At 44.7% G+C, this 12,691-nt stretch overlaps 1 protein-coding gene across 3 annotated transcripts in view; it reads left to right on the top strand.

Annotated features, from left to right (window-relative positions):
* KPNA6 (karyopherin subunit alpha 6) overlaps nucleotides 1-12,691 on the top strand; it is a 57,042-nt gene that overhangs the window by 27,097 nt on the left and 17,254 nt on the right. Inside the window, exons 2-7 of one of the 3 annotated variants that reach the window (XM_066269806.1) lie at nucleotides 5,099-5,113; nucleotides 6,341-6,474; nucleotides 9,280-9,372; nucleotides 9,775-9,874; nucleotides 10,719-10,813; nucleotides 11,516-11,647. In XM_066269806.1, coding sequence (XP_066125903.1) covers nucleotides 5,099-5,113; nucleotides 6,341-6,474; nucleotides 9,280-9,372; nucleotides 9,775-9,874; nucleotides 10,719-10,813; nucleotides 11,516-11,647 — 569 coding nt within the window. Of the gene's footprint in view, nucleotides 1-1,857; nucleotides 1,984-5,098; nucleotides 5,114-6,340; nucleotides 6,475-9,279; nucleotides 9,373-9,774; nucleotides 9,875-10,718; nucleotides 10,814-11,515; nucleotides 11,648-12,691 lie in introns of those variants that run through there. The other 2 variants (XM_066269804.1, XM_066269805.1) reach the window with 2 other exon arrangements.

The following is a 12,691-nucleotide window of genomic DNA, read 5'->3' as shown; positions in this document are numbered from 1 at the left end:
AAATCATTAATAAAAAATAATAATAATGGCCCTGGCCGGTTGGCTCAGTGGTAGAGCGTCGGCCTGGCGTGCAGAAGTCTCGGGTTCGATTCCCGGCCAGGGCACACGGGAGAAGCGCCCATCTGCTTCTCCACCCCTCCCCCTCTCCTTCCTCTCTGTCTCTCTCTCTTCCCCTCCCGCAGCCGAGGCTCCATTGGAGCAAAGATGGCCCGGGCACTGGGGATGGCTCCTTGGCCTCTGCCCCAGGCGCTAGAGTGGCTCTGGTTGCAACCAGATGGGCAGAGCATCGCCCCCTGGTGGGCAGAGCGTCGCCCCTGGTGGGCGTGCTGGGTGGATCCCGGTTGGGCGCATGCGGGAGTCTGTCTGTCTCTCCCCGTTTCCAGCTTCAGAAAAATACAAAAAAAAATAAAATAAAAAAATAATGTTAAAAATATAAAACACTCTTGCCTGACCAGGCGGTGGCGCAGTGGATAGAGCGGCGGACTGGGATGCAGAAGACCTAGGTTCGAGACCCTGAGGTCGCCAGCTTGAGTGCGGATTCATCTGGTTTGAGCAAAAGCTCACCAGCTTGAGCCCAAGGTCCCTGGCTCGAGCAAGGGGTTACTCGGTCTGCTGAAGGCCCGCAGTCAAGGTACATAAGAGAAAGCAATCAATGAACAACTAAGGTGTTGCAGCGCTCAATGAAAAACTAATGATTGATGCTTCCCATCTCTCTGTTCCTGTCTCTGTTCCTGTCTATCCCTTTCTCTGACTCTTTCTGTGTGTCTGTAAAAAAAATAAATATAACTAAATAAAATATATAAAACATTCTCATGTATTACAATCCATTCATTTCCTACCGCTCATGTTCATGGTTGCGGGTGGCTGAAGCCAATCACAGTTATCCAAATTTTTAGTGGATAATGCGTAACATACACAGGTCGTTCTATGGCTCTCACGGAATTACATTTTAAAATATGTGGCGTTCATGGCTCTCTCAGCCAGAAAGGTTCCCAACCCCTGACTTAGGGAGAGGACTGCTCCTGCTCTGAGGACCAAGGGAGTATGTGATGAAAAAAGCCCCTTGCCTGCTAGTCTTTAAACACGAGTCCAGCCTGACCAGGCGGTGGCGCAGTGGATAGAGCGTCGGACTGGGATGCAGAGGACCCAGGTTCGAGACCCTGAGGTCGCCAGTTTAAGCATGGACTCATCTGGTTTGAGCAAGGGGTTACTCAGTCTGCTGCAGCCCCATGGTCAAGGCACATATGAGAAAGCAATCAGTGAACAGCTAAGGTGTCACAACGAAAATCTAATGATTGATGCTTCTCATCTCTCTCAGTTCCTGTTTGTCCCTGTCTGTCCCTCTCTTTGACTCTCTCTGTCTCTGTAAAAAACAAAAAACAAAAACAAAACAAACAGAAAAACCCACATGAGTCCAGCTTCCTTTGGTTGCTGATTCCAGATATGCTTCTGCAGATGTTCCCCTTTCAATCTACCCTTCCCCTGCCTGGCTTCTCTAGTGAAGTCATAAGCAGATAGTTGTGATAGTTTCTTGTCACCATGGTGACTAAAAAAGCACAGCCTGGTTCTCCTTCCAGCTTCACTAGCAGCTCTGCTGGAAGGAGAGGACAGACCTGTGAGTAGCCCAGGCTCAGAGTCATGAAAAGCCATCTATCAGGTAATGGGTGACAGCAGTCTACTGTGCTGACTTCAGGAATCTGTCCTGTGCCTGTTAAGGTCCAGGGGTAATTAGGGCCCCAAAAGGAGGCTACTGTAGTCCCCTGGGACTTTTATTTATTTATTTTTTTTTATTTATTTTTTTAGAGAGGAGAGAGAGACAGAGAGGAGAGAGAGACAGAGAGGAGAGAGAGACAGAGAGAGAGAGAATGGGGGAGGAGCTGGAAGCATCAACTCCCATATGTGCCTTGACCAGGCAAGCCCAGGGTTTCGAACCGGCGACCTCAGCATTTCCAGGTCAACGCTTTATCCACTGCGCCACCACAGGTCAGGCCCCTGGGACTTTTATTGTTTATTTATTTATTTATTTATTTTCATTTTTCTGAAGCTGGAAACAGGGAGAGACAGTCAGACAGACTCCCACATGCGCCCGACCGGGATCCACCCGGCACGCCCACCATGGGGTGATGCTCTGCCCACCAGGGAGCGATGCTCTGCCCATCCTGGGCATCGCCATATTGCGACCAGAGCCACTCTAGCGCCTGAGGCAGAGGCCACAGAGCCATCCCCAGCGCCCAGGCCATCTTTGCTCCAATGGAGCGTTGGCTGCGGGAGGGGAAGAGAGAGACAGAGAGGAAAGCGCGGCAGAGGGGTGGAGAAGCAAATGGGCGCTTCTCCCGTGTGCCCTGGCCGGGAATCGACCCCGGGTTTTTATTGTTTATTTTATTTAACAATAAATCCACTTGGGTTTTGCCAAGTGGGTATGGAGACTCACATATTCTAAGACCCAACTGCTGTTACTGGTTTGCCAAGCTACTTTCCAGAATGGCCAGAAGCACCGTCTCTGAAGCTTCATTTCCTCAGGTCTCTAGCTCAAGGATTCAGCTCTTTTCTCAACTTTTATTTTCATTTCTCTTTCACTGCAATTCTCTTAATAGACTAGTTTTTTCCCCTCACATTTATTCTATTCCCACCCCTAAGGTGGATATCCTCCTGCTTGAAGAACCAGCCCAATTCTTACCTTGGGAGATTTTTTTCCTTTTTCCTCTCCCCCCCTTCCTTCCTCCCTTCTTCCTTCCTTCCTCCCTCTTTCTTTTTATTTATTTTTAAATTTTATTTATTAATTTAAGATAGAGAGGAAGGGGAGAGAAAAAGAGAGCGCGCGCGCATGACAGGAACATACCTCTGTTCCTGTATGTGCCATGACTGGGGATTGAACTGTTAATATCTGCACTTCTGGTTGACACTAACCAACTGAGCTATCTGGACAGGGCCTTTCTTTTTTTTAGAGAGACAGAGAGAGAGAGAGTCAGAGAGGAATAGACAGGGACAGACGGACAGGAACAGAAAGAGATAAGCATCAATCATCAGTTTTTCGTTGCGCGTTGCAACACCTTAGTTGTTCATTGATTGCTTTCTCGTATGTGCCTTGACCACGGGCCTTCAGCAGACCAAGTAACCCCTTGCTCGAGCCAGTGATCTTGGGTCCAATCTGGTAAGCTTTGCTCAAACCAGATGAGCCCGCGCTCAAGCTGGCGATCTCTGGATCTCAAACCTGAGCCCTCTGCATCCCAGTCCAATGCTCTATCCACTGCGCCACCGCCTGGTCAGGGCCGTTTTTTAAATTTACTTTATCTATCTATCTATCTATCTATCTATTTCTTAAACTGGAGTTGCACATTTGAGCCAGTTGATAATTTTTTTTTTTTTTTACAGGGACAGAGAGAGGGGTAGATAGGGACAGACAGACAGGAACGGAGAGAGATGGAAGCATCAATCATCAGTTTTGCGTTGGGACTCCTTAGTTGTTCATTGATTTCTTTCTCATATGTGCCTTGACCGCGGGCCTTCAGCAGACCGAGTAACCCCTTGCTCAAGCCAGCAACCTTGGGTCCAAGCCGGTGAGCTTTGCTCAAGCCAGATGAGCCTGCACTCAAGCTGGCGACCTCAGGGTCTCAAACCTCGGTCCTCTGCATCCCAGTCCGACGCTCTATCCACTGCGCCACCACCTGGTTAGGGCCTTTTTAAAAATTTACTTTATCTATCCATCCATCTATCTATTTCTTAAACTGGAGTTGCACATTTGAGCCAGTTGATAATTTTTTTTTAAGATTTTATTTTTTAAACCTGACCTGTGGTGGCGCAGGTAGAGCATTGACCTGGAATGCTAAGGTCACTGGTTCGAAACCCTGGACTTACCGGTCAAGGCACATACAAGAAGCAATAAGCAAGCAATAAACAGCTAAAATGAAGCAACTATGAATTGATACTTCTTGCTTCCCCACCTCCGCTCTCTGTAAAATCAATAAACAAGACATTTATTTAAAAAAATATTTTATTTATTGATTTCAGAGAGTGAGCACTTGGCTGGTGGCTCAGTGCATAGAGCACTGGCCCAGTGTATGAACGACCTGGGTTTGATTTCCTGGTCAGGGTACACAGGAGAAGTGCCCATCTGCTTCTTCCCCTTCTCTCCATCTTCCCTTCCTACAGCCAGCGGCTCGATTGGTTCAAGTGTTGCCCAAGGCAGTGAGGACAGCTCCCTTGGAGCACATCATCCTCAGGCACTAAAAATAGCTCAGCACTTGAGCATCAGCTTTGAATGAGGTTGCTGAGTGGATCCTGGTGGGGCACATGCTTTACTATCTCCCCTTCTCTCACCTAAAAAAAAAAAATAATAATAATAATAAAAATTAAAATGAAATCACTAAAATGTAATTACAATGTGGATGAATCTTGAGGGCATTATGTTAAGTGAAATAAGTCAGACAATGAATGACATGCAAATATAATTGACCTTTGAACAACACTGCACAGGTCCATTATTACAGATTTTTTAAAATATGCGGATTTATTTTTTTTAATAATCTGTATTGGTAGACCCACACCATTTAAACCCATGTTGTTCAGGGGTCAAATGTACATTTTAATGTGTAATACAATAAAGCCTAACTCATAGAAACAGAGTAGTAGATTGATGGTTGTCAGGGACAGGATAGGAGAATTGGATGGTGGTCAAAGGGTATAAATTTTTAGTTGTTAGGTGAATAAGTTCTGGGGATCTGATGTACAGCGTGGTATCTATAGTTAATATTATATACTTTAAAGTTGCTAAGAGACTAAAAGATAACTGTGTGAGGTGATGGATATATTAACTAACCTTACTGTGGTAATCATCTTGCAGTATAGACATATATCAAATCATCACTTTGTACAATTTAAATGTATATGTTATATGTCAATTATATCTCAATAAAGCCAAGAAAAAATTTAAGGTGTTATTTACCTGCATTGACATTTGTACTGATGTTGCAAAAGCGATGGTGGGTAAAACTGTTGGTGCCTCAGCACAGATCAAGACAGTGGCACTAAACTGTTCTGGTAGTACATGTATTCTTCACCACTACTCACTCACTATTAAAAAAATTCTAGGCCTGACTAGGTGGTGGCGCAGTGGGTAGAGCATCGACCTGGGATGCTGAGGGACCCAGGTTTGAAACCCTGAGGTCACTGGCCTGAGCAAGGGGTCACTGGCTCAGCTTGAGCCCCAGTCAAGTGGCATATGAGAAGCAATCAATGAATAACTAAAGTGGTGCAACCACAAGTTGATACTTCTCATCTCTCTCCCTTCCTGTCTCTCTCTCAAGATAAAAAATATACATTTTTTAATTATTTATTCATTTTAGAGAGGAGAGAGAGAGAGAAGGGGGAAAGGAGCAGGAAGCATCAACTCCCACATGTGCCTTGACCAGGCAAGCCCTGGGTTTCAAACCAGTGACCGCAGCATTCCAGGTCAATGCTTTATCCACTGCTCCACCACAGGTCAGGCCTCAAGATAAAATAAAAACAAAAAGATGACAATTCAAGATAGTAGTTTTCTTTTGGCTGGAGTTGGAGTAGAGCTGGAGGAAGAGTTCAAAACTAGATACAGGCATATTGATAGTGTTCTAGTTCTTAGATTTGGTGGTGGGTTTACAGATTCTCATTGTTAATTTTGCTTGGTAACAACATTGTCTTTGTATGTATCAAATATTACAGATTAATTAAAAAATTTTTAATTTAAAAAATGGATAGAGAGCATATGGGTCATTTAAAAAAGATACATGGCATTCTACTGAATTTTATATACTATAATTATTTCACTGGCTAGATTAAATATATTTGAATTTGTTGGGCAAGTCATATAACTGTTTTCTCTCATCATGAAGGTGATTGTAACTTATGAGCATTTACCATATGCCGAGCATTGTTCTAAAAAGTACTTCATGTGCATTAACCTATTTAATTTTTCTAACAGCTCTGTGAAGTAGAAATTATTATGTCCCTATTTTAAAGATGAGATCCTGAAGCAAAGAGGTTAAAGCAACTTATTGGAGGTTTGCACAGTTAAGAAGTAGAAGAGTCAAAATCTAAACCCACACAATCTAGCTCCAGGGCCTACACCTTTAACTACTACACTTTTATCAATTGCTATAATTACACTTATTTAACCAGCTTATTATTATTAAAGGAAACTGAGTGTTGGTGGTATTAGAGATGTCAGGTGCAGTTACTGAGATTATTAGGCCTCCTTGAGAATCTGTGGTCTCCCTGAGTGGGGAGTGTTAGTGGAGACAGAGCCCAGTAAACAGGAAATGCTGTCTTCTTAAGAGCCTTTACAAATGTGTTTTATCTTCTCTTCTAGAGACCATGGCGAGCCCAGGGAAAGACAATTACCGAATGAAGAGCTATAAGAATAATGCCCTAAACCCTGAGGAAATGAGGCGAAGAAGAGAGGAAGAGGGTATTCAGCTTCGGAAGCAGAAGCGGGAGCAACAAGTGGGTTCACCAGAGTATTCTTCAACATACTGTTTGCAGTTGGCCTCTGCCTTCCCCTGTCACCTTCCCTTTAGGAAGGAAACTAAGCTGCCATGTTCGATAGTTTCCTTAGTTGTAAAGAAATGTTGGAAGCTTTGAGAACAAAGAAAAGCAATCCCTTATTCTTTTTCCATAATTTAGAACAACTTAGACATCATTATTGTCTTTAATATAACATTCTAGTTCTAGCCCCTTGTTGCCTTCTTTTTTACCCTATAGCCAGTGTTAGGCTTGGCCTTCAAGGCCCAGCTTCAAGCCTGGACCTTTAAGAGGTTCATTAGCAACCCTGGCTGGTTGGCTCTGCAGTAGAGCATCAGCCTGGCATGTGGGAGTCCTGGGTTCAATTTCTGGTCAGGGCACACAGGAGAAGCAGCCATCTGCTTCTCTACCCCTTCCCCTTCTCTCTCTCTCTCTCTCTCTCTCTCTCTCTCTCTCTCTCTCTCCTCTCCTACAGCCATAGATCAAATGGTTTGAACAAGTTGGCTTGGGGCACTGAGGATGGCCTCAGGTGCTAAAATAGCTCAGTTGCTGAGCAACAGAGCAGCAACCCCAGATGGGCAGAGCATCACCCAGTAGGGGGCTTGCTGGGTGGATCTCAGTCAGGGCGCATGAGGGAATCTGTCTCTGCCTCCCTGCCTCTCACTTAATAAAAAAATAATTAAAAAAGAGATTTGTTAGCTCTTCTTGGCTGCCTTATTTCTATTTTCTGGGCCCATTCTTTGTAAGTCTTCCTAGCACTAAGAGTATATTAATGCCTCATCACTCTGCCATATACCCACTAAATTGGTGCCTTGCCCAGACACTCGTGCAGTCACCTAACCTGCCTTTGCCTACCCTCTTGCTTTACCATTATTTCTGTACTTCAGAGCCTTTTATATTCATCACCTTTTGTATAAAGGGCATTAAAATTTTTAAAGATTTTTTTGCCTACCCTGGCCCAATAGCTCAAGTTGGTTAGAACATTGTCCCAGCCTGACCTGTGGTGGCGCAGTGGATAAAGCGTCGACCTGGAAATGCTGAGGTTGCCGGTTCGAAACCCTGGGCTTGCCTGGTCAAGGCACATATGGGAGTTGATGCTTCCTGCTCCTCCCCCCTTCTCTCTCTCTGTCTCTCTCTCCTCTCCCTCTCTCTCCTTTCTAGAAATGAATAAATAAAATAAAATAAATTTTAAAAAAATATTAAAAAAAAAAAAAAAAGAACATTGTCCCAATGCACCAAGGTTGTGGGTTTTATCCCAGGTCAGGGCACATACAAGAATCAACCAGTGAATGCGTAGATGGATGGAGCAACACATCGTGTTTCTCTCTTACTCCCTCCCTCTCTCCTCCTTCCTATTTCTCTAACATCAATTTTATTTATTTAGTTAATTTTTCTTTTTCTTAGTGAGGGAGAGAGAGACAGGAAGGGAGAGAAATGAGATGCATCAGCTCATACTTGTGGCACTTTAGTTGTTCATTGATTGCCTTCTCATACGTACCTTGATTGAGGGACTCCAGCTGAGCCAGTGAGCCCTTGCTCAAGCCAGTGACCATGGCGTTATGTCTGTGATCCCACGCTCAAATCAGCAGCCCTGTGCTAAAACTGGTGAGCCCACGCTCAAGCTGGTGACCTTGGGTTTCAAACCTGGGTTCTCAGCATTCCAGGCCAACACTATATCCATATCCATGGTGCCACTGCCTGGTCAGACATTAAAAAAACTAATGTTTAAAAATAAGAGACTTTTTTGCTTATAAAAATGTTCCCTTAAAAAAATGAAGACAGCCTGACCTGTGGTGGTGCAGTGGATAAAGCGTCGACCTGGAAATGCTGGGGTCGCCGGTTCGAAACCCTGGGCTTGCCTGGTCAAGGCACATATGGGAGTTGATGCTTTCAGCTCCTCCCCCCTGTCTCTCCTCTCTCTCTCCCCCTCCCTCTCTTCTCTCTAAAATGAATAAATAAAATAAATAAATAAATAATTAAAAAAAAAAAAAATGAAGACAGTGCCCTGGCTGGTGGCACAGTGGATAAAGTGATATCCTGGAGCACTGATGTCACTGGTTTGATCCTGGGGACACCGACTCAACCCCCAGGGTGCCAGTTCGAGCCCTAGTCAGGGCACATATGAGAAGCAATCAGTGACTGCCCAACTAAGTGGAACAACAAGTTGATGTTTCCCTCCCTCCCTCCCTCCTTTTTCCCTGCTCCCTTCCCCCCTCTCTCTCAAAATTAAATACAAGTAATTATATATAATAGAAAGAAAGCTTTTGAATATTTTTCTATGTCAGAATATTTTTATTTATTTATTTATTTTATAGAGACAGAGAGTGAGTCAGAGAGAGGGACAGACAGGGACAGACAGACAGGAACGGAGAGAGATGGGAAGCATCAATCATTAGTTTTTCGTTGCAACACCTTAGTTGTTCATTGATTGCTTTCTCACATGTGCCTTGACCGCGGGCCTTCAGCAGACCGAGCAACCCCTTGCTTGAGCCAGCGACCTTGGGTCCAAGCTGGTGAGCCTCGCTCAAACCAGATAAGCCTGCGCTCAAGCTGGAGACCTCGGGGTCTCGAACCTGGGTCCTTCCGCATCCCAGTCCGACGCTCTATCCACTGCGCCACCACCAGGTCAGGCCTATGTCAGAATATTAAACTTGGCATTTTGTCAACTATGCTAGCATTTCCTTGACAGTTATGCCATAATAGAAGTTTGGGTCATTCTTTGTTGTTGTTTTATTTTGTTTGTTTTTGTCTCAGTGAGTAGTCTGACCACCATCTCTCTACTTGCAGCTTTTTAAACGGAGAAATGTGGAGATGATTAATGAAGAAGCTGCCATGTTCGATAGTCTCCTCATGGACTCCTATGTGAGCTCTACCACTGGGGTAAGGCCCTGGCTTCAGGCAGGCCTGGGAAGTACCTGCTTCTACAGAACAGAAATTGGGCAGTTCACTTCATCCAGTAGTTTTGCTGACAACCGTGCTAAGCCCTTTCTTCCAGGGGCCTTTTTGTAACTGGTCAGCTTTAAGAGTCAACAAGGATTCATCTCTGATGGAGACACCTGAGGAAACTAAGGGAAGCCATCAGTTGCCTCAGAAATTAGGAATCATTTTCAAATGTCCCAACTTGAAGCAGCCATGGATTAAACAAACACCTTCTCCAAGCCTGTGTGTTATGCTGTCCTCTTGCCCTCAATTCTTGACAAAGCAGGATGCCACGCAGGATTATGTGCTCATATCTGGCTCTAGTGTTGGTTTGCAAAGCCTTGAACCTGTTTTATGTTCTAGGAGAGTGTGATCACAAGAGAGATGGTAGAGATGCTCTTTTCTGATGACTCTGACCTGCAGTTAGCAACCACACAGAAATTCCGGAAACTGCTCTCCAAAGGTACAAAGCCTGGTCCTCCCTAAAGAGACTCTTACATGATTTAGTGTCTTGTTTCTTGTCTTTGACCTCATCAGTCTCCTCCCCTTCATTCATTGTGCTCCAGCCCTATTGGCTTTGGTGTTACAAGCCAGGTGCATTTTTACCTTTGCACTGGCTATTCCTCTGCCTGAGGTCCTCTCCTTGACATTTCTATGTGACAGCTCCCTCACTTCTATGATCAGATCCTACCTCCTCAATAAAACCTACCCTTACATCCTACTTAAAATAACAGGCTGTCCCCCACCTTCAATATTTTCATTCTTATCCTGCTCTACCTATTTTATTTTCATCATACTTAACACCTTCTATCATAATAGAATGTCCTTAGTAGGATGTAAGCTCTGTAAGGGTAGAGACTTTTGGTTTTGTTCACTACTATATCCATAATACTAGAACTGTGTTTGGCACGTTGCTGATGCTTAGTATAAATTTGACGGAAAAGCCCTGACCGGTGGCACAGTAGATAGAGTGTTGCCTTGGAGCACTGATATTGCTCATTTCTTGGGCTTTCTTTTCTCCCTTACTTCCTTACTTGCTTAGATAACTACTGTTACTTCCTTGCTTAGGTTCAGTAAACCAAAGATGAGCATACTTAAATTAGGATGGACATTGCTCTTTAGCATCCCAGATGTATCGTACAGTTCAAAGATGACCAACTGTTGTTCAAACCACTTCCTCCAAAGGGGGTTTGGGCATGTTTATAACGATGGTTCAGTATCTGTGAAGGATGGTGAGTTGACCCCAGTGAATGCATCAGCCAAAGCCTATCCTGACTTTTCCTCTGCTTCCTTTCTCCCTCTTCCAGAGCCTAGCCCTCCTATAGATGAAGTTATCAACACTCCAGGAGTGGTGGATAGGTTTGTGGAGTTTCTGAAGAGGAAAGAAAATTGTACATTACAGGTGAGACCTGGGGTGGAGGGGGTACCAGATGAAAGCCCTAATTCCAAGAAATTGCAGTGAGATGTTTTTATAGACACATCTTATATGTTTCTATAGACACAGAAAATAGACAAGTAATATGAGGAACCATTTTTAAAAAGCTATCAGTTTGTTGCCACATAAGTCTTGGCCTCAAGAGAGCCCAGGTCTCTTCCCCAAAATAATCCCAAAGGAAAGATACCAGAATATGACAGATTAATTGTTCAGTTATATATAATTAGAGTTTCTAGTCCACTTCCACATTACCTGGGTGACCTGTGGCAGATCATTTAGCCTCTCAGGGTTTCACTTCTTAGAAATAGGCGGCAAGTCAATCTTTTGGAACTTACTAGAAACTCAGCAGAAAGGGACTTTAAGAAATCTATCTCATTCTAATCCTGGTTTCAGAAATGAAAACAGTGAAGCTTGGGAAATAAAAAAGTGATTTGCTAATGGACTCACGGATGCAGGACTAGACCTGAACCATTGACACCCAGTTCTGGCTTCCCACTGTTAGGTCATTGCGGCTACTTCTTCCTACCATTAAAGGGGAGAGGAAAAGCCTGGTGTTTCGATTTTTTTTTTTTTTTAGTTAGGATCAAGAGGCTTATTGCTGAGCCAGCTGGTAGGCATGGCTGCCCTCTCTGGAATGATCTCTCAGTCATGACTTAATCTCCCTTTCAGTTTGAAGCTGCCTGGGCTCTAACGAACATTGCCTCCGGAACCTCTCAGCAGACCAAAATTGTCATTGAAGCAGGGGCTGTCCCCATTTTTATAGAGTTGCTTAACTCAGACTTTGAGGATGTACAGGAACAGGTAATGTTCAATTTTGGTTTAATTTTTGATGGTACTTGTCTTTTTTTTTCTTTTTTTTTTTTTTCTGAAGCTGGAAACGGGGAGAGAGAGTCAGACAGACTCCCGCATGCGCCCGACCGGGATCCACCTGGCACGCCCACCAGGGGCGATGCTCTGCCCACCAGGGAGCGATGCTCTGCCCCTCTGGGGCATCGCTCTGCCGCGACCAGAGCCACTCTAGTGCCTGGGGTAGAGGCCAAGGAGCCATCCCCAGCTCCCGGGCCATCTTTGCTCCAGTGGAGCCTTGGCTGCAGGAGGGGAAGAGAGAGACAGAGAGGAAGGGGGGCGGGGTGGAGAAGCAAATGGGCGCTTCTGCTATGTGCCCTGGCTGGGAATCGAACCCGGGTTCCCCGCACGCCAGGCCGATGCTCTACCGCTGAGCCAACCAGCCAGGGCCAGATGGTACTTGTCTTGTAGTAAAAAATATATTTGGTCTTCACCTTCAGTTCTGTCAAAGAACTCCTAAAAACTTTGGAATTTTCTGAGTGATAATAGTATCTTTTATTTATAATGAGCCTCTTTGGAACAAACCTGAATCTATGCTAATGCGATGACTTAAGGTGGGGCTCCTAATAATCTCAGGATGGGGTTGGGCATGGCTGGTCATTAGAAAGACCAAACAGGATTAGAGGATAGGAACTCTTGGCCCCATCCCCTTAACCTTCCTCCCCTCTCCCCCCCATCACCTTCCATCCCCCTGCACCCCAACTCCCGAGGAAGATTAGGAAAGCTGGAGATTGGGTTATGAAGACTCTTGAACATGACATTTAGAGGATTCCCAGGTTGGTGAACACATCAGTGTGCTGGGAAGGCGGCAAGCCTAGAGAGGCCTTGGAAGCTGTGCCAGCCCACTGCTCACCCTACACCTTGCCCTGTATAGCTCTCTCCTTCAGCTCTTCCTGAATTATAGCTGTTATAATAAACTGGTAATTGTAAATAAAGTGTTTTTCTGAGTTCTGTGAACCTAGTGAGTTACTGAACCTGAGGAGGAGATTGTAGGAACTC

Source organism: Saccopteryx bilineata, chromosome 3 (assembly GCF_036850765.1).
Source record: "Saccopteryx bilineata isolate mSacBil1 chromosome 3, mSacBil1_pri_phased_curated, whole genome shotgun sequence".
NCBI classification, from domain to species: domain Eukaryota; kingdom Metazoa; phylum Chordata; class Mammalia; order Chiroptera; family Emballonuridae; genus Saccopteryx; species Saccopteryx bilineata.
This window is presented reverse-complemented; position numbering and strand designations above follow the sequence as displayed.